General features: G+C 46.6%; 1 protein-coding gene across 3 annotated transcripts in view; it reads right to left on the bottom strand.

Moving 5' to 3' along the window:
• Positions 1-542: 542 nt before the first annotated feature.
• DLGAP3 (DLG associated protein 3) overlaps positions 543-23,724 on the bottom strand; it is a 214,235-nt gene continuing 191,053 nt past the window's right edge. For 2 of the 3 annotated variants that reach the window (XM_029571884.1, XM_029571883.1), the window contains 6 exons: positions 11,827-12,167; positions 10,275-10,360; positions 7,465-7,892; positions 5,966-6,057; positions 2,893-3,036; positions 543-1,778 (listed from right to left, as the gene is read on the bottom strand). In XM_029571884.1, coding sequence (XP_029427744.1) covers positions 1,560-1,778; positions 2,893-3,036; positions 5,966-6,057; positions 7,465-7,892; positions 10,275-10,360; positions 11,827-12,167 — 1,310 coding nt within the window. In that variant the 3' untranslated portion in view covers positions 543-1,559. Of the gene's footprint in view, positions 1,779-2,892; positions 3,037-5,965; positions 6,058-7,464; positions 7,893-10,274; positions 10,361-11,826; positions 12,168-18,230; positions 19,453-23,724 lie in introns of those variants that run through there. The other variant, XM_029571885.1, reaches the window with a different exon arrangement.

Genomic DNA, 23,724 nt, shown 5'->3' with positions numbered 1-23,724 from the left:
GAAACATCAAAGGATCAGCAATAAAGTCTCTGACAACACAGGCTGGGTGATTATTATTTATCTCCCCCCACCACCCCCCAAATTCCAGGGGACTCATTTTTGAGATCTGGCATCTATGAATCCCCGCTGAATTGCCCAGGGCAGGGTCTATGATAATTATTTAGTGAATACAATTTGCATAGCTAAGCAATAGCCTCCTTGATTGCCGAGTCTAAAGCTCTGAATCCACCTCACAGTTTGAAGAGGGGACCTGCTAGCAAACAGCACTCTAATAAGCTGGAAGATGATATTGGCTTTAGGAACCCAAAATGCATTCTGTAGACTAGGGGTGGTCAACTCTGACCCTCAAGAGCCACAACCAGGTCTGGTTTTTAGGCTATCCCTAATCAATATACATGAGATAGATTTGCATATCATGGCGGTAGTGCATGCAGATCTATCTCATGCATATTCATTTTGGATAGCCTGAAAACCACACACAGTTGTGGGTCTTGAGGACTGGAATTGGTTACCCCTGCTCTAGAAGAGAGAGAAGGATATGATGAAAAATTCCAGTATTTATCAGCCTTGAATAAATTACTGAAAGGACAGTGGATGCCTCATGTGGCCACCAGCAGAGGCGGTGCCAGAAATTCAGATACAGAGGGCAGTGTAATGGTCAGTATGGGAGATGACCAAAAGTGAAGTAGGACCTGCTGTGACACAGTTATATTACTATGTTGTATAATTAATAAATATAATTATTATCGACCCATCACTGATCTTCGTCTATGAGTTTCCTGGGCTTGATGGATCACCCTGCCTGCTTTAATGCCCCTGAAACGGGCTGAGTGGGCATTGGAGAGGAGAACTTCCCACTCACATGCAAGCCCACAGGTCAAGGTTTCAGAGATAACTGAATCCCAAAAGCCTACAGCGGAGTCTCTTAAAATCTGAGCAGCAGTCTTCCCTTCACTTTCCCTCAGGACAAAATAAGTCATTCCGCCTCCAAACATCTGACTCAGGATAAGGTCCGATTTTGATGGTGCCCCTCCTCTTCTCGCTACTTCCTCCCTTCCAACAAAGTCTATGACCTGAGCAACAAAAGAAATAAGAAATAAAGTATTTCACATTCCCCAAGGCCTAAGTTTGAGTACACCATAGCAAAGAATAAAAATGTTTAACCTTTCAAGGCCAGTAAAATAAATACATAAATAAATAGAGCAAAGCAAAACTTCAAGACATTTGTTGATTGCGCTTCGGAGAAGCAACGTGTTTCAGTAGGTTTGGCTATTAAGTTTTTTGAGGGGCAGGGATGATGGTAGAGCTGAACACTTAGGCGCTATGGTTGGTTGCTACAGTTTCTAGTGATGCACTAGGCTGTCCTAAGCCTTGGATTCCAGGTCCTGCTTCTTCCCAGCTCAGTGCGCAAACTTAAAAAAATATCTATGCTATACATGAGGAAGGATAATGAGGGAGACCTGGAGCTGGGGGACAGATGTTCCTGGCAGAGTCAGAACATCTGGGGGAAACACAGCTGTGGTCATGTGTCGTTATGTACAGGGCTTGATTGTCCTTATTTACAGTCTGGTTTGCGCCTCTGGGATGTAGATCTCAATGCTATCGGCACTCTCGGTGGCAGAGTTTTGACGGTAGGATGCAGCTCTTTTTGCAGCCAAGAGCCTCTTCCTGGCTTCCTGCCTCTGCCTGTCCACTGAATCCAAGGAGCGCTCCTTCACAGGGTGCACTTTCGCTCGGGGCGCTTTCTTTGGTATGGGCGGAGGAACCTTCTTCTCGTCCTAGAGGACACAAAGGCACAGGGGTTATTCCCTGAGATACCAGTTGCCACGGAAACTAAAGCAAGCCAGTCTGGGAACAATCTGTGTTTTGTGCAATTTTCAAAAGCCATGACCCTGGTAAATCCACAGACTGAGCATGGCACGCCCTATCTGTAGGTAAAAGTATTCCCAGGAATTAGCAACATGCATCCTTTTACCTGCAGAGGTTTAGAGGCAGGGTTAGGACGGAAGAGACATTATGGAAAAAGGATCCACGGCAACAGCAGGCGTCTACCTCTGCAGGTCCTTGCTCCTAGGGCACAATGACCCTTTGCAAACTGGTGGACAGTCTGCAGGGAAACTCGCTCATGAGCTTTGCAACAATGTGGCAAGTTGCACTTTTGAAAACTGACTCTTAACAGAAGGAGGAGAAAGGTCTGCAACACAGTAGCCATAACCTGAAATACAGCATTGTTTCCTTTAGCCCGTGTCTGAGAGCCTCTGTTCTATCTTTAACCAAGGGATGGAGCCACACTCTCAAATGCTATCACCCACATAATAAGAACTGCAGGAGATGGGGTATTACTATGGCAACCATACGGATATAAAAAAAAAATAAATCCCAAGGCAATAAGCCCGAAATGGGAACATGCAGTCATGGTCTCTGCATCGAAAACCCAAGTATTGTACCTTTATGACAGCCACTGAAAAGATGGCAGTAGTAAGCAGGCTGCTTTGCATAAACATCCCTAGACAAACTTAGCAACCCGTAACCATGGCAACCAGCCCCTTCCCCACATTCCACATCCTGCTGCAGCATCTGAGGATATCAGCATGCAGAAGCACCCGGTGACTGGCAGCCAGCCACGTTAGCCAAGGAGACATTCGATGGGGGGGGGGAAGGCTCAGGAAGACTGCAGAAAGAATTGCCCAAGCTGAGTCTACCAGGCGAGGACCAGCACCCAGAAAAGGAACCTGCTAAAAGGAAGATACTGTGAACAGAAAACAATACTTTGCTGCTGTTTCTAGTGACAGAAATATTCTGCAAGATGAAACATTTTGATCCTTCCTTACAGCCTGCATGCACTATAGATAAACGCTCTAAAAACTAGGAATCCTCCTCCTCCTCCTCTACCTTCAGCTCTGGGAGTTTCCACCCATTGTTCTTGATTTGCTGAAGCTCTGCAAACTTCATGCCAACATCCTCAAAAGAGAGCTGTAAGAGGTCCCAGAAGCCAGCCAGGTCCTGGGAAGTGGGGAGCGGGAATGCACCGGGGTCCTGAGGAAGGAGGACAGCAGAAAACAATTCAGCAGTTGGACTGGAGACGTAGCACATTCTACACTAAATCCATTGCTTTCTGTTAGCAGCACACGGTGGGCACCTGTGCCATTCGCTTCACATTCTCAAAGTTCATTTTGACATGGGAATTACAAGACAGGCCCTAACCTAGGTGTAGATCACTTTGCACACTCTGGGCTCCTTCCTGTCTAGTGTTAGCAGCTGAAGGATGGCTCCTTTGAATAGTAGGTGCTGTGTAGATAAGATTTTAACAAGCAACAAGCGTGATCCATACAATCATCTAATTGAGGACCTACCGCTAATGTAGACATGGAGTGCTATGACATTCAAACCAAGCTATGACTCACCAGCTTAGCCATCTTATTGTATAATGGTTGTTGCTACATTAGTTTTGTTGGTCATTCAGTCAGTCATGCTCCAAAACCCATATTTGCACTGACATTTAGTGATTAATTTGATATCCCACTAAAAATTCTCTCTTAAGAATCTTAATTTAACACAACATAATGCCAATTTTTAAAAAGGGTTCCAGGAGTGATTCAGGAAACTACAGACAGGTGAGCCTGAAGTCTGTGCCAGGAAAAATGACTGAAGCTATTATAAAGAACAAAATTGCTGAACATATAGACAGGTGCAGTTTAATGGGTCAAACCCAACATGGATTTAGCCAAGGGAAGTCTTGCCTCACCAATCTGCTACATTTTTTAAAGGGATAAATAAACCTGTGGATAAAGGTGAGCCAGCTGATATAGTGAATCTGGATGTCCAGAAAGCATTTGACAAAGTCCCTCATGCGAGACTTCTTAGGAAATTAGAAAGTCATGGGATAGGGGGCAGTGTCCTATTGTGGGTTGGGAACTGGTTAAAAGATAAGAGAACAGATCTGAGCCCAATAAAGTCACCATAGGCCACCTAGCCAAATAAGAAGCAACTTATCCAGCTACACTCAGTGGCCACCATAAGTAGTTAGCCAGATAAGTTATGGGTAGGCAGTGGATGGATCAGGGTAAGCACTACTTATTCAGCTAATGTAGCCAAATAAATAGCAATATTCATACTTATCTAGTTAAGTTAATCAGTTAAGTTAGAGCTGCCCTACAGCATCCAAATGGCAAATTAAATTTAATATAGACAAGTGCAAAGTGATACACATAGGGAAGAGTAACCCAAATTATAGCTACACAATGTGAGGTTCCACATTAGGGGTTCCCACTCGGGAAAAGGATCGAGGTGTCATTGTTGATAATGCATTGAAATCTTCTGCTCAATGTGCAGCAGCAGCCAAGGAAGCAAACAAAATGCTTGGGATTATTAGGGGTAAACTGAACTCTCACAGGAGTGTCTCAAGTCTTGAGACACTCCTGTGAGACCATACGTCCTGCTCTGAACACTAACAGTCGCAGTGGATTATACATTTCATTTTACCCCTGAGAAAGCTATCCTTAGTGAAACACCGGCCATGCTGTTGGGTTCCCTATACATTAACAGGTTGGACTGTTATGCCTATTTGTTTTATATGCTTTTCTAAATAACTCTTTAAAAAATTATTTTGAAGGTGGATGGTTGAATTGTCCGGGCAGTCCTAGCAGGACACCTTTCTTTAGTTGTGAGTAGATTAAAGTTTTTGTGATTGACCAGAACCTGCTGAATTTAGCTCATCTTGTACCCATTTATATATTGGAAAAGTCCATAGATTGGATGATTATTAAGGTGGTTTTATGGAAATCCACTTCTTATCCCTGGAATTTGACTACCCCTTGGGATCCTGTCAGGTTCTTGTGACCTAGCTTGGCCACTGAGGGAAACAGGATGCTGGGCTTGATGGACCATTGATCTGATCCAGGATGGCAAATCTTATCATAAAGAAGCCATTTCATGCAGGTGAAAACAAACTTACACATGTCAAATGGGTTCAGAACATTGCCCAGGCTCTGCATTTGTATTTTTATTTTCTGCAAACAGTGCCTGCTGTCTTTCTGGCACCTGTGGACAGTAGGAGGTGAGGGAAGAGACTGTGCATGCTAATGCTTTATATCCCCATCCTTTCTGAAGCACTCTTACACAATGCACCCAACATGAGAGGGAGCAGGAGGCGTGTACCATGCAGTGTCTACTTACGAGAAGCCTACAGGACTTCCTAACCACCTAAAACGTGCTGCCTGTGAAGCTGAGTTCACTGCAATGACTTCTTGTTCTGTAATGGCAGTTTAACTTACTCTCTGATGCTCTGTTTTTGCTTATAGGTTTCTCATGTAAGCTCTAGCTTGTTTTATAGGGCAGTGGATTATCTGAGCTGGCGTGAGAAAGTGCTTTGTAGTGGACAGATAGTCTGCTCCTTCCTAGAATCCCTCCCTCCCTCACCCTCAGCTACCCATCCCTTTTCCTGTTTTTCATGCATAGTTTTTGGAGGCAAAGATTCAATTCCTACAGCTTTACCCAATTAAATAAATATTCCCTGTTTTCAATTCCACTGCACCTATTAACCCATCATGAGACTTTAAAGAGTTTCCCCGCTTCTCACCAAATGCTTATTTGTCTTGTCTGATTGTCTTGGTATGTGCAGTGCTGTACGAAAGAGATCGTCCCTGCTGTGTGAAGCTTTATTGACAACAGAGGCTGCAGACAGCAGGTGCAATTGATGCCACCACACTAGGTCCCATGGCGGCAGGGCCTGTAGCTTGGAAAGGAAGCAAGGGATGCAGCTCTCTCTCAAAGTGAAGGCGGCCGGGCCCATTTCCTGGCCCAGTTAGTAGGAGATCTGTATCAGGCCCAGTCCAGACTGCCGAGCAGAAACGTTTGGGCACCAACATTTGTTCATATTAGAGCTATTTCAAGTCAGGGTTATCAACCAGTGACTTTCAGCAGCCTCTCAGCTCATGACAATCGCAGGACTGGAAGAAACACTCACCATGTTTTGCTGACAAAGTCGGAAAAATTGTTGCACTTTCTGTGACATGAGGAGCTGAGCGCTGCCAACCGCACTGCGGATCCTTTCTAAGACTGGCAAAACACAGAAAGAAAAAGCAAGCTCACATCAGATGAGGTCTGTGTTAAATGGTGGGGTGGATGCCCAGAGAGCTCCATACCCACTGGGGCATCAGTTTTTACCAACCCTTCTTTAAAAAGTCTTCATCCCAAGGCATGCTAGGGTTTTTAAGCACAGATTCCCATACTAATGGGCATATGCCATCATTTGGGCATCTGAGACCAGAAGATGATGTTTTCTATTAACTATGCACAGTTATTGTGGAGTAAACAAGAGCACACAGATAACATGTAAATGAAGGTAAAGTTCGAAAGCTTCCAAGCAATGTATAACAAGAATGCACACCCCCTACATGGCCATAAGGGCTGATGGGAAGGGACCCACAAAAACAGATTCACTGGACCTGCGCTTGGCACCTTTGCTTTGGAAGCCAGTCTTGAAGTTTGCTTGGACCTCTTATCTTACCTATAAGACCCCCTAGTAAAACTGGAGTTGGGGTCTTTCTCTGACCTGTTTAAACTCACACTATGGCGCTTGGACACCTTAGTGGCCAAATCTATAACTTAAAAAATTAATTTTGTGAACCAATAATTGATGTGAATCCACTTTTGTGGGTCCCTCCCAATGCAGCTCCTATGGCAAAACATGACTGTATCGGGGGACTGCATTTTCGTTATATTTTGCTTGGAAGCTTAAAAATAAATGCTGTCTTGAATGAACAATTTGGACATTACCCTGTCTACTTGGGACGGCTATTCACATTGCACACACACCTTGCCTTCAATTAATTTCTATTAAACTATAACCAGGTGGGATATCGGAGGCAAGCATTGCAGCCTCACTGGAAGTCCGATACACAAAGCTTGTACTGATATAACATGGGGCCAGCAGAGCACAAGCAGGGCCTGGATTTCGGACTGATTTTCACTTACTTGCTTTAAACACATCTGTGGCAAGGTGGCCCTGGTCTGCCTGCAGTTGCCTGAATACAGATTACTTTTCAGTATTACCTCTGGGATACTGCGGAGAGAGAGGAGCAAGCAATACCAGCTCTCCGGGAGTGTAGTAAGTAGGGAACATGACCTGGAAGCCTTTATCTAATATAACATCTGCCGCTCCATGCAGGTTACACCTAACGTTAACACGGGTTATCCCATTCCTTCATCTCCACCCTCGTTTCAGCCACTGCCCAATCTCCTCTGCCCGACTTTCTGAAGCTACTCGGTGGGACATTTTGCTACATATGTGGTAAGAACTAAAAACTTGTCAAAAAACCCCTTCAAAACTGAAATAAACTGCATAAATTCTTGGCCATTTCTTTAATCAAAAATGTGGGACCAGCCCTTATAACTCAGGCTGCTAATCACTCCATTCTTTTCCCTTTCTATGCAATCCAAAAGAGCATCATCACTTGCACTCACTCTCCTCTGGGAGGTCATAATCCTCTGCCTCTCGTTCCATCTGCTGGCACCAGCTCTCCATCCTGTCCACCTCAGCCTGCAGCATTTTGATGAACCACTCTCCATCTCGGTGGCAAGGGGAGGCCCTGCCCGAATCTGGCAGGCTTCGGGAGGTCCTGTCCATCCAGGATTCCTGCGGAGGGACTTCCACGGTGTCGTACTGCATCTGGTAGTCTTCCCGGTAAGCCCACTGCCCCTGCGTGTGCACGGTCTTGTACACAGAGTACTGCCGAGGTGATTCCGTGGGCTCCGAGGAGTGCCTCTGGAAGGAGCGGCCAAACTGCAGCGCTTTGTCCTCTGTGGGCACTGAGAGCCCAGGGAAGCCCTCCAGTTCCAGGTCAGCCTGAACTCCAGCCGTCACACTGTTAGAGCGTTTGAAGCGGGCACGCCTGCCGAGAGAAACAGAAGGCAATCATGTTTCCACGCAGGAGTGCACTCCCCCCATCGCTATCATAAGAACATAAGAACAGGCCATACTGGGTCAGACCAAGGGTCCATCAAGCCCAGCATCCTGTTTCCAACAGTGGCCAATCCAGGCCATAAGAACCTGGCAGGTACCCAAAAACTAAGTCTATTCCATGTAACCATTGCTAATGGCAGTGGCTATTCTCTAAGTGAACTTAATAGCAGGTAATGGACTTCTCCTCCAAGAACTTATCCAATCCTTTTTTAAACACAGCTATACTAACTGCACTAACCACATCCTCTGGCAACAAATTCCCAGAGTTTAATTGTGCGTTGAGTAAATCTTACAGATATCCCCCGAAGTGCAGTCATCCTCAGTGCTGGTACAGTCTTGAGCTCTCTCCTGGATGGGGTATGAGGACTGAATGTGGCCTCTCCTCAGAGCTCCTGCGTGGCCCTGTACTACACACTGGGGTGCTTGAAGGGGGCAGGGATGCAGGTTAGTTTATCTGCTTCCTCTGGATTATGCACTACTCAAGGTTACGTGGATGCTTTCAGGACCACCCAGTTTCCTTCTCTGGGAGGCAGGAGGGCTAACACACTACTCCTTTTCCGTTTACAGTAGCTCCCCCTAGCGCCAGGGTGTTGCAACTCAGTGCTGTCAGTCTGGCACTTATCGCCAGCACTGAAAAACCATTTGTGAAGCAGTACAGAGTCAAGGGAGAGCGGATAGAAAGGCTGAGAGAAAGGACTGCTGTGCTCCCAATGGATAAATGCAGACACACTCACTCCCCAGTCCCCACCTCTACCTGGGATCAGCTATTTGGATCTCATTCGGACTCTTAAGGAAATCTAAATGCCACTTGTAGGGCAGAAGGTGAAAATATGATAACGTGAGGCTTCCCCGCCACCAGAAATGCAGGGTCTATGAATAGATTCTGTAGAAATTACCTGAGGCGTTTCTAATTCCACCTCAGCCCCCGTGCATTCTGGTATTTGTAGTCCTGTGTATTGTTAGATAGCGGATTGTGCTGGAGAAGGACTGGGCAGAGCATCTTACTCAGAAAGCTGACAGCTACTTTCTTGCTCTATAGTTTCATCAGAATAAATACATTTCAGTCCCAGCTTGAAATAAATGAGCCCTGTGAGAAACTGCCTTTCTAAAGCAGGAAGCAAACTGAAAGGACAGATTTTGTGTTCCCTCTTCTTATTTTCTCCAGTTCCTTCTCCCCTCCGCATGTGCTGACAGTGGAACACTCCAGTCTCCCTGCCCGTGGATTTCCATGCTAGGTGGACATAGGTAAGGGCACGCGGGCATTCACAGGTAAACTGGCGGGATGATTTATACTAGAAATTAAATAAATCAAGTGCCTGGGAGGGCCAAAATCCCTTGCTAGGTTCTGAATGGGCTGCAGTCTGTATCCTCCAGGGCTCCCCTCCCAGTTCGAGGGGAGCACTGAGCCAGGCTGCTTTTCAGGATGTGCACAAAGAACCGGTTTTAGTTTTACTGTGCACATTTGGATGACAATACATCAAGCCTGTGGTGCTTGGAGTCAGGATATCCTTGGTGCAAAGTAAACTCGAACGCAGAGCCAGCAGGTGTGGCAGGAAAGATGAGAGAGCCAGGGCCAGGGCCAGCACTGCCTACTCCAGGCTCTGTTACCATGGTGACCGGAACCCCATGGACCTTCCCAGATTGGAGGAGGCGTGAGGCAAGCGTGAACGAGGACCATGTCCCCATGGGAAAATGAGGGATGTCAAAGGAAAGAAGAGAGACTGGTGGATGCTTCTGTGGCTGTCTGCATCCTGCCCTCACCCTCGGTGTCTGAGTCTGTGTCCTGCTGTCAATCTGGGTGTCTGCACTGCCTCCTACCCTCACTCTCAGAATCCATACCCTGCTGTCCCTCTCTCTGTTATGTTCTTTCTCGGTGGCCTACTGTCACTGTCAGTATCTCCGTCTGCATCCTATTGTCACCGTGTCTTCTCCCTCACTGTCTCTGTAGTCGGTTGTCGCTTTCTGCATTCAGATGTCTCTGTGGTGGGTCCTGCTGTCTCCCCACACAGATTTATCCTTCTGTGTATCTGCAGGCCTGCTAATATTGTCCTGTTTGTCTGCTTGCTGTCCTCTTTTAAGAATTAAAAGCTAAGCAACAGGTGAAAGTTGCTACATGCATTTTATCAAGCTCAAATATCAGTTGTCATGGATAGGCTGAGTGTGAGTACGGACCTGTGTGTGTGTGTGTGTTCTACACATCTGCACCACTGCACACTTCTTATGGAGGGAGCGATGGTGAACACTGAATCAAAAGGGCCCACCCTATAATGACATCAACTGCTCCTCCTGCCCAGTTCAAAGCCAGGATTACCTTTTACCGTCCTCCACCTGTACCCCAATGGAGTGAAACTCCCGCTGTCTCTTGCTTTCTGCATCAGAGTCTGAGATGGTCTCAACCTAGAAGTGACATAAGAGAGAAGAAATCATCCCAGGGCTACTCTTTAACAACAAGAGTCTTGCTGCTTCTCTGAATTTAGCAATAAAGACAGACACAGATGGTGTTATTAGGAAGATAAGAACCATAAAGACTAGTGAAAGGTCAATATATATGTGTATAAATATGTATACACCCATGTGCGCATGGGTGTATACATATTTATACACAACAGATAGCAAACCTGGCCAGAGCAGTTCACAAATACAAAATATTATTATAAAAATGATAATCAATGTAACAACCGTTCTCAGCCATAGAATTACCCCCCAAACATATACCCCCACACAGATTACTGATATAAAGTAGGGACCCAGGGTTCAGATGGTTATTCTAAGACAAATTCCACAATGAAGAAGAATGCCAGGAAAGGCAATCTGGCTCCAGTTCCAGTCTCTGGATGTTATCAGGGGGATAATACTCTTGTGAGCAAGTCAGTAGCCAGTCAGGACTGGGGGTTCCCTTCTCTAACAATTTACTTAAGTTTGGGAACTCCCAGTAAAACCCAAGCTGCTATGATGGGTCCCAAAGCTGGTTCACTATTAGTCTGAAAAGAATTAGCCAATGCCACCTTGTCAGGACGCTCTATTGCCAGGTGAGAATTATTGGTCCAGGAGAAAAGCAGAGGTTTTGTGGACTGTCCTACCTTTAGGACCATTGAAACCATTGGAAAAAAAAAAAGATTGTAGTGCAAGAACTTTTGAGAGCGCACAGGTCATGATCCTATGAAGAAGAGGCCTGTGAGATCTGTGAGTTCAGCTGCTACAATGTCTTTTTAGTTGCTTTAATAAAAAGGTGTCAGAGCGTAACAATAGTGCTTACTGTTTGGTGGATTATGGTTTTACTTTCAGGTCTTGTAACTGTTATTTCCTAAAAACTGCATTTATCCATGACTGAAAGTCAACTCTGGGATGCCGACAATAAGAAGAAGTTAAGAGGTTCGGATTGGTCCTCTTTACATACCTAGCTATTGCATCTATTCTGGGTCAAGGTACTGGTATCAATAATTTCTTACAATGATGTAAGAAAGGCTGCCCACAGGGCAGAGTTGTATCTGAGATTTCATAGCTGCAATCCAGGTTCATGTTCTATCGTTAGTAACCTTTCATAACTGAATCGCACCCAAAGTCATTTGAAATCCCTGCTTGTCTTGATGCTAACTCCATATTCAGTTCTCCCCTTCTCTATCCTTACAGGATCACTAGGTATCAGTTTCTTCATTATATAAGTCTTGAATACTTTGGGGATTATTTTTGCTCTCCTTTGTAAATTATTATTTCATTTAATATAATGTTGCTCATTTGATTTACATCTGTCGGGGTACTAATGACAAGTTTGTACCAGGATAATGTAACACAGCTACAATAACACATGTTCTAACCGAGTTAGTGTTCAGAAAATCAGTCTCAAGCGTTTCACAGTAACATACCTGGACGCCAACAGATGGTCGCCACTTCTTCTGCCTTACTTCAACCTTCTGGTCTTCTCGCAATGGGACAGCTTTGGGGATCACAGTGATAGGCTTGGGGGAAGCTCTGTGCTTGACAGAAGACAGATCCAAGGACATTCCCCTCACTTTCGTGTTCTCCAAGCTCTCGGTGGAGTTGCAGTGCCCTTTAGCCTCTGTGGACCAGGAGTGCAGCCTGGTGGCCTCCTTGTGCAGGTACGTTTCATGGGTGGATTCTGTGCTGCTCTGAGCAGTGACTGAGATCAGAGGCTTGGATAAGATTCGTGGTGGAATGGGTGGCGGTGCTTTTCTGTAACTGAAGGCTGTTATGAAAAAGTTGCATGATATTGGATATTATATACATTCTCTTTCTCTAATGTGCAAATCAACAGAGCTACAGAACAATGTCACAAGTTTTCCACTACAGATAGGCACGCCAGTGCAAGAACACACACAGTTGCCGAGTAGAAGGCCTGAGTGTGTTGAGCAGAAGCAATATGAGGATGATCATTGGTAGAGGGATGAATTTGGAAGGCAGAGTTGTCATAGCCATGTTAGGACTGGAGAACAACAGGCGTCCTTTCAGGCCGCAACACCAAAGGGCTGTTGTAGAACAGGAGGTTTTGAGGCCCATATAGTTCCCTTCACATCTGAAGAAGGGATCTGTGTGACCTCCAACGCACATGTAGGACAACAGAATGATAGGCGCCACAGCCCAGAGAGACCCTAGACATCTGGACTTTAATTTCACAGGCCACAATGTCTACAGATATGGAAATCAGAATGGGCTGGAGATTTTCCAAGTGGGTCTGTTTCTTGTGAAAGTTTTTTTAAGTGTAATAAATCTCTATTGATGCATAAAATCCTCCAGAAATTGCTTATTCCATCTTGCAGTACTTATTATGCAATTTTACTGTCCCCTCCAGGATTCTACACATACCTATGGATTTTTCTTAGGTGGGGAGCGGGGTTGCAATGAATTTTTATTAGCCTATCTAAAAGTCTCAGATAGATCAGAGAGTTCTCGAAAAGTCATTATTCATAAGCTTATCAAAATGTCCTGAATGTCATCACCACCATAACACCAGTAATGAAACCTGAGCCCTTCATCCTCTGAAGAGCAGTAATGGACACCAGAGCCTTCAGTATACCATTCTCCAGGGAAGCAATGCTTTTAGTGATGCAAACACATTCTGGGCATCTTGTGGTACTGCCTGCTACGCATGGTGATCACCATAGCACCTCTGGAGGCAGAAGTAACATGACAGCTTTGCCTAGCGTTGGTTACCTGCTGGTTTGTTGTCATTCCAAGAGAACAGCTTTTGCAAGGCAGAGGCACGAAATGAATTGTTTCTCCATCCCTAGATCTCTCAGGAGAGAGGAAAGATGAAAAAGAATCCCCCTGATGATCTTGTACAATTCGTAGGACTGCGTAACTGGCTTGATGGCAAACATTGCCCAGACTTCTGCATTGGTTTACCTCCTCACCATGTGTGGTGCTTTGTGCTGGTCATTGGGGCAGAGGATGCACATTTCTCATGGATGCTCTAATGTCCATGGGACTGCAAGGGAATCTCTTCCTGACCTCTGGGTTCCCTAATTATTGTGCAGGACGTAAGGAGCTCTTTTTTTTTTTTTACAGATTGTGGCACCATCCATATCCTGCCCCATGTGGAACGCGGCTGTGCAAAGCAGCAGGAAGGTAAGATCAGAGCACAATTCTCATAGTGCAGGCGGAGGCCTCAGATATGCTGGGAAAGCAAGTTTCTCTTTTACACCGGGAAGCTTGCAGACGTGTCCTAATGGGCACAGTTTTGTAAAAAGGACTACATTTTCAAAAGTGGAGAAACTTCTTAAATCCAATACCAGTAAATAAGTTGGATGCATACAAAATCTATAGCCAGGACAGGGAGGGAGAAACTTAATTGCCCACCCCTTGCAGTTTCTTTTTTATACCAACAGAATCTGATTTGCTTTCATTGCATTTGGAGAAGGTAGTGCTATTCGCTTTCAGCTACAAAAAGTGAGGTAATTAACGCTGGCATGAACCGTTTATTACCTGCCCCATAGCCTTTCCCACGCTGCTTGCATTTTTTAACCCTGATTTCCTTTCCATTTGCGTGCTGTTATTGCAATTTTCCCTTCTGAATGTCCCATACTATTGTGTATGACAGCTGAAGCTGAACAGACCACGAGGAAGGATTTCAGCCATGGAGGCCAGGAGTCTCAGAGAAATTCTGCAAGGAACCTCCGTGGTTTCCTAGTGCCACTGATGAAAGCCTTAAGCCACACCCCCTTCTAGGGACCCTTTCCTAGTGCCACTGATTAAAGCCTTAAGCCACACCCCCTTCTAGGGACCCTTTCCTAGTGCCACTGATGAAAGCCTTAAGCCACACCCCCTTCTAGGGACCCTTTCCTAGTGCCACTGATGAAAGCCTTAAGCCACACCCCCTTCTAGGGACCCTTTCCTAGTGCCACTGATGAAAGCCTTAAGCCACACCCCCTTCTCGATTATCCCTGTACCTGAAATTCTATAAGGTGCCCAGCAAAAGAACTGCAGGACTCAGCTTGTAAAACGTTTCAGCATTTAAGAATAGATTTTTTTTTAACCTGCTCCCCCACCATGGCAGAGGATCTCAAGTTTAACATATGTAATATGTCCCTGTAATTTTTCAGTGCTATGCTGGGGTCTGCCTTACACTGCCAGCACAAGAGTTAACCTCTGAATGGAAGACAAGGGCTTGAAATAAATTGCAAAGGACCATCCATGTCAGCCAAGAATGCCTGTGAGGCAACAAATGATCACTGACAGAAAAGGTCCCCACTGATAGTGAGATCAGGGGCCGGACAGAAGTCCCGCTGTGCCACACAGGGTGGGAGTGGTAGAGGTAGCAGGGGGCTCTGTTTGTAGTTTCTTTAGCTGGCAGCAAGTGAAGGCCTGGGAACAAGAACTGCCCTACAATGACAATTGCACAGGGAAACTGACGTTCATGTTTAGAATGGTGTTTTCTTGTAAACTTTTGAATGCACGCTCCTAGTTCATATTGGGGGTAGCTGCAAAGTACACGGCCCTTTAATAGGGACCCTATAGTTCATTTTGCAAGAGACATTACCTGTGTAGTTTCCTTCCAGATCTGAGTATGAGCTGCAAACCTACAACATGTCCAGGTACATTTGCACCTCTTGTTTCCATGGGCAGCGGATCAGGGATAAAACAGTGCAGAAATACTGAAAATCCCAAAGGACATGCAGGGGCCCTTTGCTGCCTCCAGGAAGGAGTCTCTGCAACCCCACTAAAAGTACACCCACTGTGAAAGCTGGCACAGAGGGGCCCATTGTACACCCACTGTACACCCACTGTGAAAGCTGGCACAGAGGGGCCCATTGTACACCCATTGTACACCCACTGTGAAAGCTGGCACAGAGGGGCCCATTGTACACCCACTGTACACCCACGGTGAAAGCTGGCACAGAGGGGCCCATTGTACACCCACTGTACACCCACTGTGAAAGCTGGCACAGAGGAGCCCATTGTATACCCACTGTGAAAGCTGGCACAGAGGGGCCCATTGTACACCCACTGTACACCCACGGTGAAAGCTGGCACAGAGGGGCCCATTGTACACCCACTGTACACCCACTGTGAAAGCTGGCACAGAGGGGCCCATTGTACACACACTGTACACCCACTGTGAAAGCTGGCACAGAGGGGCCCATTGTACACCCACGGTGAAAGCTGGCACAGAGGGGCCCATTTTTCAGCCAGCGCAAACTCCCCACTGAGGGTAACTTTCCCGGTGGGCACAGCCTGGCTACTCTAAATGTGGGCGCTCCCTGACCGTAATTTCATCAGGGTAGAAAACCCCTGCCGGACCCCAGTTACAGACAGAACAGCCAGTCTGGAGGGAAACCACTTGGATAATGCAGAACACCAACCCCGACCCAACAGCAGGGGCTGCGCTGCTGGAAAGTACCCCGAAGATTTCAAGGAGAAGCTGGATGGGGGGGGGGGGGGGGGGCAGAGATTTATGCTTGGGGCAAAAGAGCTTAGCCACCAGAAGTTTGCCTTTTTTGCTGCATTGAAGCTGGGGAATTGGACAGTTCTGTAAGCAAAAAACTATGAATTTTTCACTTTTTATTTATATTTGCACTCTGAATCATCTGAGAAGAAGAAAGACTGACGATTTATTATTAACAATTTTAATCTTTTCTTTTTATCTATTAACCCTAGGATTTTAAAACACCAAAACTGGTGAGATTGGTAATGTAGAAGTAGCAACCAGATGTAAATTACTAATACATCCTCTAGAAAGACAGCAAAATGCGATTTACAGGGGGAAGTCATAGTTTTGCTGGCTTTCACTGAAGGAGGAGTGCTTTTTCTCCAAGCTAGATGAACATGAAGTCTTCACTCGTAACAGCGCCCAGCCTGCAGCACTCTGAGGAGAACCAGGGGTCCACCAGGGCTGGGAGCCAGGGCTTGGATTTGGCCCCTGGAGCCCTCATTTGCAACCATCCTGGGATATTTCTCCCCCAACATCATTTTTTAGTCCTGCTATAGCAGGACCTGTCCTTGGCCAGGACCCTGAAGTCATGGGCCAGGCGCCCCCCCCCGGGAATATCAAAGCTGCCTCCGTAGCATCCACAACCCTCCATTGCCTTGCCCTGCCCAATCTGGGGAGCAGAAGAGACAGCAATGTTCCCTCTGCAGGGCCAATTTCATTTTGCCCTTACAACTTGTGGTCCAGTTCTTCATCTGACCATTGCCATATGGTTAGGGCATGTACAGAGCAAATGTTTAATGTTTTGTGTGCAGTTTATGAGTCACTTTTTCACCTCCTCTGTGAGAAGTCACTGGCCACTCTGGGCAGATATTCCTGCATTGCCAACAGCAGGCATATTCATGTACAGCAAATCCTCCTTTAAGGAAAAGCAGCTCATGGCTAAAGTGGTGGGGATTTTCAACCGGCTTGACAAAAGAGCCATCTTGAATGCGGACTGTGTACAGGCAGAGTGAGAGTGACTGTATACATGGGACGTTATAGAGGACATGAGGTGCCTTTGGCTCTTCTTGCATTCTTGGGACCGGATCACTCTCACAGACCTGCAAGGTAGTTTACAAGTTGGTAACTGACGTGAGGCCTTAAGTGCACATACAAAATGGCTTCTCTCCACATTAACTGGATTGTAAATTCAAGCACCAAAGGAACTGCTTGATGTGCTGACAAAGAAGTAGGGCTTGCCCAGATACACAATCAGGAAGAATACGTTATTATCATCTGAAAATGTTGTTGCAATTAAAAAAAGTCCTCACAAAATTCCTTTGCCTTGCCAGTGAAAGGTTAATAGCGATGTTGACAATGACAATGCAATGATGGCATTATTGGCCATCAAAATATTCCTCTCCATGTCCAGCAGACTGGAAAATAAAATCTGTCTCAATTTTGAAAAGTGGAAGAGAGTGTAATTGGACAGCACAGCTGTGCCCCTCTGCCTTACGCTGAGCAGAAATGCAGCTTCTCCTGTAAACGTGAGTACGATGCCCAGTGGGCAGAAAAACAGGAGCTGCTTACATTGAGTCCAAAATCAGACTTGAAACAGAAAGAGGGATTGGTTTGTCTTTGTCTTTTGTGGATTTATCAGACGCATATTCTCAGACACTGCAAAGTCTGACTCTGCTTTGCCCATAAAATAGGGCACCTGGAGGTGGCCAACTCTGGTTCTCGAGAGACACAAACAGACCTGGTTTTCAGGATCTCCACAATGAATTTGCTTACAGTGGAGGCAGTGCATGCAAATCTATCTCATGCATATTCATTACGGATATCCTGAAAGCCAGGCTGGCTGTGGCTCTCAAGGACGGGAGTTGGTCACCCCTGCTTTAGTGCATTGTCACTATAATTATTCCTGTACTAAAGGATCTAGCTGGGTAATTTTGGTGTTGCACCCTCAGAGTGACCTGATCTAGCTAGAACTGCAACACAGACAGGCTGTCCCAGGAGTGGGGCTGGGCCAGAGGAGGAAAAATGCATGCAGACATTTCCTTTTCAGCTCTAGAGTTTCTGCTGACCTGCCGAGGGGCCCCAGGTACTTCTGCACTCCCACATATGGGGTAGAAACTACCTGAGTATATGGGGGTACAAACATACTCGGGGATATTGCACCCGGTCAGGCTACTGAACATTGGCCCTAGAGTGTTATCCAAGTCAAGGCAATGCCAAGCAGAGGTCCTTCCACAGCCCTTTTATTCCACACATCCTTTGGGGGGTATTCAGGCTTCTTTGAAGACCTTCCATGCTGAAGTAACTCTCAGCACTCTTGTCATGCACCAGTCCTGCATCTGGAAGTCAAACATTCCACCTAATGATGGAGCACACACAAGGACATCTCTTCAAAGCCTCTTTTATTGTTAAAACATGAAAAAAAGAAACTTAACGATTTATGGATGGATGTCACCCACAACTGGCTTTGGGTGCACACGAGGTCTACCACGAGGATGACCTCGTCTTCGCAGTGGACCTATCAGACGGCTTCCTGCCCATGTGGGTGTATCTGTGTTGCCCCTACCCATTGTACTTGGCATAGAAGAACCTGTTCTGGGGTCCTGCAGAAAAAATTGAGCAAATGAACATGGGAGAGTCGCTGAGACGGAAGAGACACGGGTCCCACGAGGGCGAGTCAAGCCACCCCGCCCTCTTCTAGAGCTCCCAGCTCCCCCTTGTGGTCCCCTCGGTGCAGAGTTGGGATTATCTTGGCTAGACACCCGCTCCTGTCTCCTCCGCCTCAGTTCATCTCGAATGTCCCCAAGGACACCCAGCAGCTGGCAATGAAGCTCCCTATCCCTGGCCCTTTCTTCTCGCTGACGTGTCATCTCCTCTTCCTTCATTGCCAGTTCCTGACGGTACAGCTGATCCCTTAGCTTCTCCAGTTGCAGGAGCCGATGGAGACTCGCCCTCCAACGTGTTTTTCTATCCTCTTTGGCACGAGGGCGCCCACCTCTTCGGGGCATTGCTGCACCCGAAGCTTGGTCACCATCGGGGTACTCAGAAGACAGCAGAGACTCATTTCCACTCCGCTCACTGCGCTGGGATGATGCAAGCTGGCGCTCGAGCTGATGGTCCTCATCCCCCTCCTCCTCCTCCTTCCGCTGGTCCTGCATCAGGGGCCACATAAGCCCCCCTGGCAATGACCCTAATTCTGTCTGCTGGCTCCCTCCATCTCTCCCAGACTGCGAGGACTCAGCAGACTCAGGCACCCTGTCTGAAGGAAGGATGTCCGAGTCACTTTCCTCCCCCCATCCCGTGTGAGCAGACAAGTAACAAAGAGGATCCTCTGAGGATGAAGCTAAGGGACCGGGGGAAATACGCCTGAAAAATTGTTTAGTCTGCCTTCCCACAGTCAGGGAAATCCTGGCATCGTCTTTGGCACTCGTGGACCAGGGTTCCAGGTAGGGGTTGATGATCATCCCTTGGCAGCGTCGACCTTCCAGCTCTTGGTCCTCTGTATCCCCCTCCACGGATGTGGTGCTGTAGGTAACAAGGGTGCCACTTCTCTGCGGAGGGGACAGTGCTGACCTCACTGGTGATCTTTGATCAGGCAATGACGAAGCTGTAGAGACAAAAACTGTCATTTAAAAGGAATATGGACTGAGCCACCTCACGCAGAAAAGCTTCCTCTCTAAGTCAAATCTACCAAGCTACTGCTCCCAAATTTCTTCTCCAACCAACTGTGACCATCTCTGAATCTCATCAGTCTCCTGGGAGTTTGCACAGTGGAGAAATGCCCTCTACTGACTGATTCTCTGAGGTCCTCATCCAACTTAAAGATTGAAAAATATATCATGTAAGCATGTGACGTTAGTTAGTGACTGCTCAATCTACCCTTTATTGAAATAGAAGTCCGCAGCAGGAGTGCCTCTTGCATGCAGAGTTCACGAGGAATATGCATAGTCCAGCCTTCAGCATGCCTGCTGTGGACTTAAATCTCAGCAAAGGACCATGGAACTGCTCTGCCTTTTGCCTCTGCTGTGTTCACAGATTCCAGAGGGGCCTCGGCTATGGATCTGAAGCCTAGAGGTAGCAGAACCTTCAGCAGAAGGTAAAGAGGAAGGCTGCCTGGAGTCACGGTGGTTGATATCGCACGACTGATGTTCTTGCAGTAGCTGGGAGAAAACAGTGTTAGCATAACAAAGAGACACGGATAATCGTGTTGCACACACTGAACATTACTGAGCAATGGAGGCTATATATGCTTCATGTATCCAGACAGTGACATGCATGTAATCCAAACACTGCAAAGCATGAATTACATAAAGTGAAATTCCAGGCAGGACTATGCAGCATTGCAAACCCTCCTAATCTGAGAGGACCCCATGAGGTGTACAATGGCTGGTGTAGTGTTAAGTACAGTGCAGTATTATTAATTCCTTTGGACTTACCTGGATCTGCTTTGATGCTTTCCTTCCTCCCCCTCAATGCAGGCAAATGCAAGAGTGAAGGCCACCCTTTTCCTCTTTAGATATGCAAGGAATGTCCTGGGGTGGTCCTCCACCTGTACCAGTGACGGCAGCCCCCTCCGAGGACTTCCTCTTTACATCCTGGCGAAGGTCCTGCCACTTAGGCTTCAGGCGTGCGCTGTTACATGGAGTATAGCCAAGGCAGTTGATATTCCTCTGGATCTGTGTCCACAGCTGTTTTATTATTATGATTATTTTGGAGGGGGTGTAAGAAGAATTCTTTTTTCAAGGGGCAGAGTCAGTTCTCACAGGCTTCGGGCCCATCTAAGACACTAGAATGCCAAACTGCATTCCAGATCAGAAGCTGAAGTCTCCTGCTAGGAGACTTTGAGCTTTTCTCTTGCTGCAAGGCGTTGTCACCACCCAGCTAAAACGTGCTGGGGAGAGACCTCCCCCTCCCCTCGATTCTGGAGGCAAAAGCTTCTCTCTGGCTGCTGAGAAGCAACCAAAGGAGAAGGAATGGGAAGACGAGTGGCGAAGCCGGATGGTCTTCCCTAGTGTCAAACATCTCTCAGACACGTTTGCAGTGCAGATAAACAGGCAGGAGGAAGGCAGTGGGGATGGCGGGAGGAAGGGCTGAGCATTGCATTCCACATCCATTCAAAAAACAAGCACAGCTGATGCCGAGATATTAGCACAGAGCCGCCCTGGAGCCTCATCTAACAGGACAGGTTTGCAGCATATCCACAATGAATATGCCTGTGATATACTGTGTGTGCTTGCATTGCAGATCCACTATATATATCTCAGTTATGTTCATTGTAAACAACCTGAACTGTTAAGAAAGGGTCCGAGAGTAGGCTGGGAAAACCTGCCACAGACAGAGATGATTGACGTCAATCTGCTACAATATTTGTATTGCACGTATAACCTTATTAATCCATTCTACACCTTATTCAGTATTTCTACATTCAGGAAAAACTGGGTTTAAACAGAGACAGATGGAGGAACATTGAAGACAACACCTGGCTCTTGAGAGGAGTCGTGTAGTGCACAAAAACTACAAAGATTAAATGTAAATGTGCATTCTGTTATTTCCTGTGAGGCAAATACAAAGAAGACTTGAGCTGCTTCGGGTTTTAGGGAATTCCCCCCAATTAGTTTTGGTGACTGACTCGAAACTCCCTCCACCCTCGACCTTGCTGTACAAATCAAGGTTTCAAGAGGCGTCAGCTGTGAATGCGTTTAATCTCAGACCAATTCTGAAACCCAGTGTTAGAGTTTAAGGCCAATCAATCATCTACAGTGTTCTTGACTATCAGTCCTTCTGTTAGCAATGAGATTTTCCATAAGCCAATGTCTCTTTTTTTCTCGTGTCCTTGGTACAGATCTGAGGAGAGCAGAAGATGCTGGATTCTCATCAAAGGAGGGGAGCAATACTGTGCCCTGGTACTTATGAGCACCAGAGATCATCCAACCAAGGTGGGGAGGAGACAGAGAACGCTAAAGTCTTGGATTGCTAACATGGAAAAGAACTTTAAGGAGGCACTGGCAAGGTGGAAGGAGGTAGGTGAGGTGGAACAACGTGGATTAAAGTCAAAGTAGCTAGAGAAAGAGCAGCAAATATTTATGTTAAGAAAAGAAATAAAAGTAAGTGAAAAAAGAGCCCAATCTGTCTTTCAAAGAAGGTGACTGAAAAAGCAAGGGCAAAAAGATTAACGTTCAAAATGCAGAAAGGATCTCTGGACGACTAATATCTGGTAATGCCAAAAATGCAGGGAAGGTAGTCAGGATGGCAATGGCACAAGCTGAAGGTAAAGTGAGCGACCAGATGTTTTCAGATTTGTCGGTGAAGGAGACAATGAGAAATGTTGTGTTCGTGAGGAGAGGATACAAGGGAAAACCAGAAGTGCTAAACAAATACTTCTATTCCTTTTCACTGAAGGAAGAAGGGTTGGAGAAGGACCGTGGATAGTGGGAGAGATCGCACCCTGTTTATGGACGACAGCATGCACTTGGAATTTGAAAATCTGAAAGAGGGCAAAGCCCCGGGGCTGGATGAGATCCATCCTTGGATACTAAGGAGGCTGAAGGAACAGTGCCGGGTTGGCTCTTTTCAATATCTTTGTGAACAATATTGCAGAGCAGTTAGGAGGAAAGGTTTGTCTTTTTGCAGATGGTGGACACACCTGAGGGAGTAGATGGTAGGAGAAGTGATCTAAGGAAGCTTGTGGGGAGGTCAGGTGTGCAGAATGAATGCATGGGACTACACAGAAGGTGTTGAAATGCCAATGGCGCCAAAACAGGAAATAGAGCGCAGGCCTCTGTTGGCTGAAGATTTTAAGGTAAGAAGGTAGTGGCTGGAAGCAAAGAATGATAGGACAGACCTAACGAATAGAAAAAAACCACTATGTAGGGAAATTATTAGGCTATTCTATAAGGTATTGGTGAGACCTCACCTTGAGTTGTGTGTCCATGTCTGGAGAAGGATTTTGCAGAGTGGAGACAGTCCAGAGAAAGCTTACCAAAATGGTGAGGGGTCTGCACCAAAAGTCCTACAAAATAAGACTTAAGGATATGCTGGGTTCATTCTCTGAAGGGATGGCACGCGAAAAGGGACTTTTCGCGTGCAATACCTAAATCGGGGTGGAGTTTGCCCCGGAAGAGGAGTCGTCGGGGCGGCACTGGGGCCGACGCTGCGGAGATATCACTGGCGGCGAAAGGTAAGGACCCTTATCGCCGCCAGTTTCGCACCGAATAACTACACCTTTTATGGTGTAGTTGTTCGGTGCAAAAGCCGGCAGCCAGCGCACCGCAGTGGTGCGATGGTTGCCGGCTTTCCGCAGGCCCACCTCCCCGCTTCACCCTCCCGCCCCTCAGTACCGCGCGATTCACTATTCTAAATATGAATTTCAGAGGTGAGGAGAGACAGAGGATCAATGACAAGAACTTTCAGTTCTCAATGATGCATAGGAGGGGAATGAAGTTCTAGAACAAGGGGTCATGGTCTGAGGCTCCCATCAGTAGGCTCAGGAGCGATGTTGGGGAATGTTTTTTCATGAAAATGGTGAAGGGTGTGTGGTACTCCCTCTCAGAGCGGGTGGTGAGGGCTGCAACAGGTCCTGGGATAAGCACAGAGGATGTGAAAAATGAAGAGAGCCCCCTGCAAGAAGAAATGGATTACAAAAAATTGGGAAGCAGAGGACTGGTCATCACCTGCTTTAGTGGCTTGGATGGGACCTCCTTAACCTTACGGTAACCTGCATGGAGCAGCAGTTACAGCCCTAAACATCTTGGAGGGCAGATTGTACAGACCATTTTGGTGTTTATCTGGCAACATTGACTAAGTTCCTATGGCCTAGTAACCTGTGCTTGTGTGTTTGATGATTCAATAAGTGTTGCCAGAATGAATGGCAAAGTGGGCC

This window comes from Rhinatrema bivittatum, chromosome 11 (assembly GCF_901001135.1).
Source record: "Rhinatrema bivittatum chromosome 11, aRhiBiv1.1, whole genome shotgun sequence".
NCBI lineage: Eukaryota > Metazoa > Chordata > Amphibia > Gymnophiona > Rhinatrematidae > Rhinatrema > Rhinatrema bivittatum.
Note: the sequence above shows the minus strand (reverse complement) of the source record. Positions and strands in the feature narration are given on the sequence as shown.